General features: G+C 49.2%; 1 protein-coding gene across 3 annotated transcripts in view; it reads right to left on the reverse strand.

The window, feature by feature from the left end:
- Positions 1 to 2,500, reverse strand: part of mef2ca (myocyte enhancer factor 2ca) — a 51,532-nt gene that overhangs the window by 5,972 nt on the left and 43,060 nt on the right. For all 3 annotated transcript variants that reach the window (XM_076283999.1, XM_076284000.1, XM_076284001.1), the window contains 2 exons: positions 2,225 to 2,408; positions 42 to 86 (listed from right to left, as the gene is read on the reverse strand). In XM_076283999.1, coding sequence (XP_076140114.1) covers positions 42 to 86; positions 2,225 to 2,408 — 229 coding nt within the window. The remainder of the gene's footprint in view (positions 1 to 41; positions 87 to 2,224; positions 2,409 to 2,500) is intronic.

Consider the following 2,500-nt stretch of genomic DNA (forward strand, 5'->3'; position numbering starts at 1 on the left):
ACCGAGAGAGAGGACAGAGGAAATGTATACGTGGGTCTTACCAGCGCTGCCCACACCACCGGTCATGTCCGCACCCATCAGGCCACCTGAGGTGAGAGAGAGAGAAGACGTTAATCGAAAGCGATGTGAAAACCAGCGGGTGACTTCCTGTCTCCAAAACCTACAGCCGCCACTCATAGACTGTGAGGTCGAATGGAGAAACTTAAACTGGTCTCCACAGACAACGAAAACATCCACCCTAGACACTGTAGAACAGACTGTGGAGAGAGAGAGGGAGAGAAAGAAAGAGAAGAGAGACAGGGATAGAGAGAGAATGATAGAGAGACTGAGAGAGAGGGAGAGAGAGAAAAGATGAGGGAAAAACAGAGAGGGAGAGAGAGATAGAGAGAGCATGAGGAATAAAGAAATAAAGGAATAGAGAAAGGGAGAGATAGAGAGGATGAGGGAGAGACTGAGAGAGAGAGGGAGAGAGAGAGGATGATGAATAAAGAAAGGAAGGAGTAGAGAAAGGGAGGGATAGAGAGGATGAGGGAGAGACTGAGAGAGAGAGGGAGAGAGGGAGAGGATGATGAATAAAGAAAGGAAGGAGTAGAGAAAGGGAGGGATAGAGAGGATGAGGGAGAGACTGAGAGAGAGAGGGAGAGAGGGAGAGGATGATGAATAAAGAAAGGAAGGAGTAGAGAAAGGGAGGGATGACACCACCTCCCTGGGCTTGGCCAAGACTCATGTTTAGCTTCTCGCTGCCTCTGTACGTACTACCAAGCAAATTGCACACGGAAGCCAAGCGTAATGACAGGCCTCTTCCTGTGGTCAGGCAGGCCACTGACCAGAGAGGAAAATAGACCTTTTTCAGACAATAATAACAAACTGACACGGAGCTGTGTGTCCCTACATACTCAGCGGTCAGCTTTCCTCTATGTCCTCCTCTCCTGCTCTCTCTCTCTTTCTCTCTCTCTCTCTCTCGCTCTTTCTCTTTATCTCTTTCTCTCTCTCTCTCTCTCTCTCCATCTCTCTCTGTCTGTCTCACCCTCTATATATATACATACACATATGTCTGTACACTATGTCTGGGGGAAGTGAGGTCGGGTCATATGTTTGTTTAAATTATGAGCTGACCACACGTCCGCCCCTGCAAAATATATACAGCGGGAGCAGGACATTTTCAAAGCGAAAATAAGAGTTAAAATAATAATTATATAAAAAATGTCTTTTATTTCATCGTTGAAAGACGGGTTCTCTAAGCAGCAGCCAAAAGCTCCCGCTGAGGCAGACACCAGCGCAGAACCACAGACGTTCCGTTAAGGGCCCGGCAGCATCTATAAACCCTAAGCAGAACCGTTGGATATGCCACCAGGAACTACGGAGAAGTGCCAGTTTTAGGGGTGCTTCAGATGCTACGGCTGAAGCACCAGTATGTGGAGGTTGGTGTGTCTGTGTGCGTGAGAGTGTGTGTGTGTGTGTGTGTCCCTGTCCTGAGTATGTGTGTTTGTGTGTGTGTGTGTGTGCACGTGTATACCTGTCCTGAGTGTTCACGCACATGCACATACGCATACGTGTGTGTGTGTGTGTGTGTGTGTGTGTGTGTGTGTGTGTGTGCGTGCATGTGTGCGTGCATGTGTGTGTTTGTGTGTGCATGTGTGTGTCTTTGTGTGTGTGTGTGTGTCTTCGTGTGTGTGTGTGTGTGTGTGTGTGTGAGTGTGTGTGTGTGTGTGTGTGTGTGTGTGTGTGTGTGTGTCTTCGTGTGTGTGTGTGTGTGTGTGTGTGTTCGTGTGTGTGTGTGTGTTTGTGTGTGCATGTGTGTGTCTTCGTGTGTGTGTGTGTGTGTGTGTGTGACTGTGTGTGTGTGAGTGTGTGTGTGTGTGTGTGTGTCTTCGTGCGTGTGTGTGTGTGTGTGTGTGTGTGTGTGTGTGTGTGTGTTAGTGTGTTAGTGTGTGTGTGTGTGTGTGTTTGTGTGTGCATGTGTGTGTCTTCGTGTGTGTGTGTGTGTGTGTGTGTGACTGTGTGTGTGTGAGTGTGTGTGTGTGTGTGTGTGTCTTCGTGCGTGTGTGTGTGTGTGTGTGTGTGTGTGTGTGTGTGTTAGTGTGTTAGTGTGTGTGTGTGTGTGTGTGTGTGTGTGTGTGTGTGTGTGTGTGTGTCTTCGTGTATGTGTGTGTGTGTGTGTGTGTGTGTTAGTGTGTTAGTGTGTGTGTGTGTGTGTGTGTGTGTGTGTGTGTGTGTGTATTACCTGTGTTCCCGGCGCTGGGGGGTCTGTGTGTGGCCCCCGGGGACATGCTGTTGCGCTGCAGGGAGGAGTGAGCCAGGGGCAGAAGGTTGGGGCTGCCCAGTGAACTCCCAGGGTGGCTGTACAGCAGGCTGTTGGGGTTGCCGGGGATGGACACTGGCATGTCATAGTTAGAGGGGGGGATGGCCTGATGAGAGGAAGAGAGAGAGGAGAAGAAGAGAGAGAAGGGAGGAAAGGAAGATAAAAAAAAACAACGATCAAGTAGGATGTGATATTCAA

Source organism: Alosa pseudoharengus, unplaced genomic scaffold (assembly GCF_046254945.1).
Source record: "Alosa pseudoharengus isolate Yale_2024_CS ecotype anadromous, Long Island Sound unplaced genomic scaffold, YU_APseudo_1.1 YU_APseudo_1.1_scf_14, whole genome shotgun sequence".
NCBI lineage: Eukaryota > Metazoa > Chordata > Actinopteri > Clupeiformes > Clupeidae > Alosa > Alosa pseudoharengus.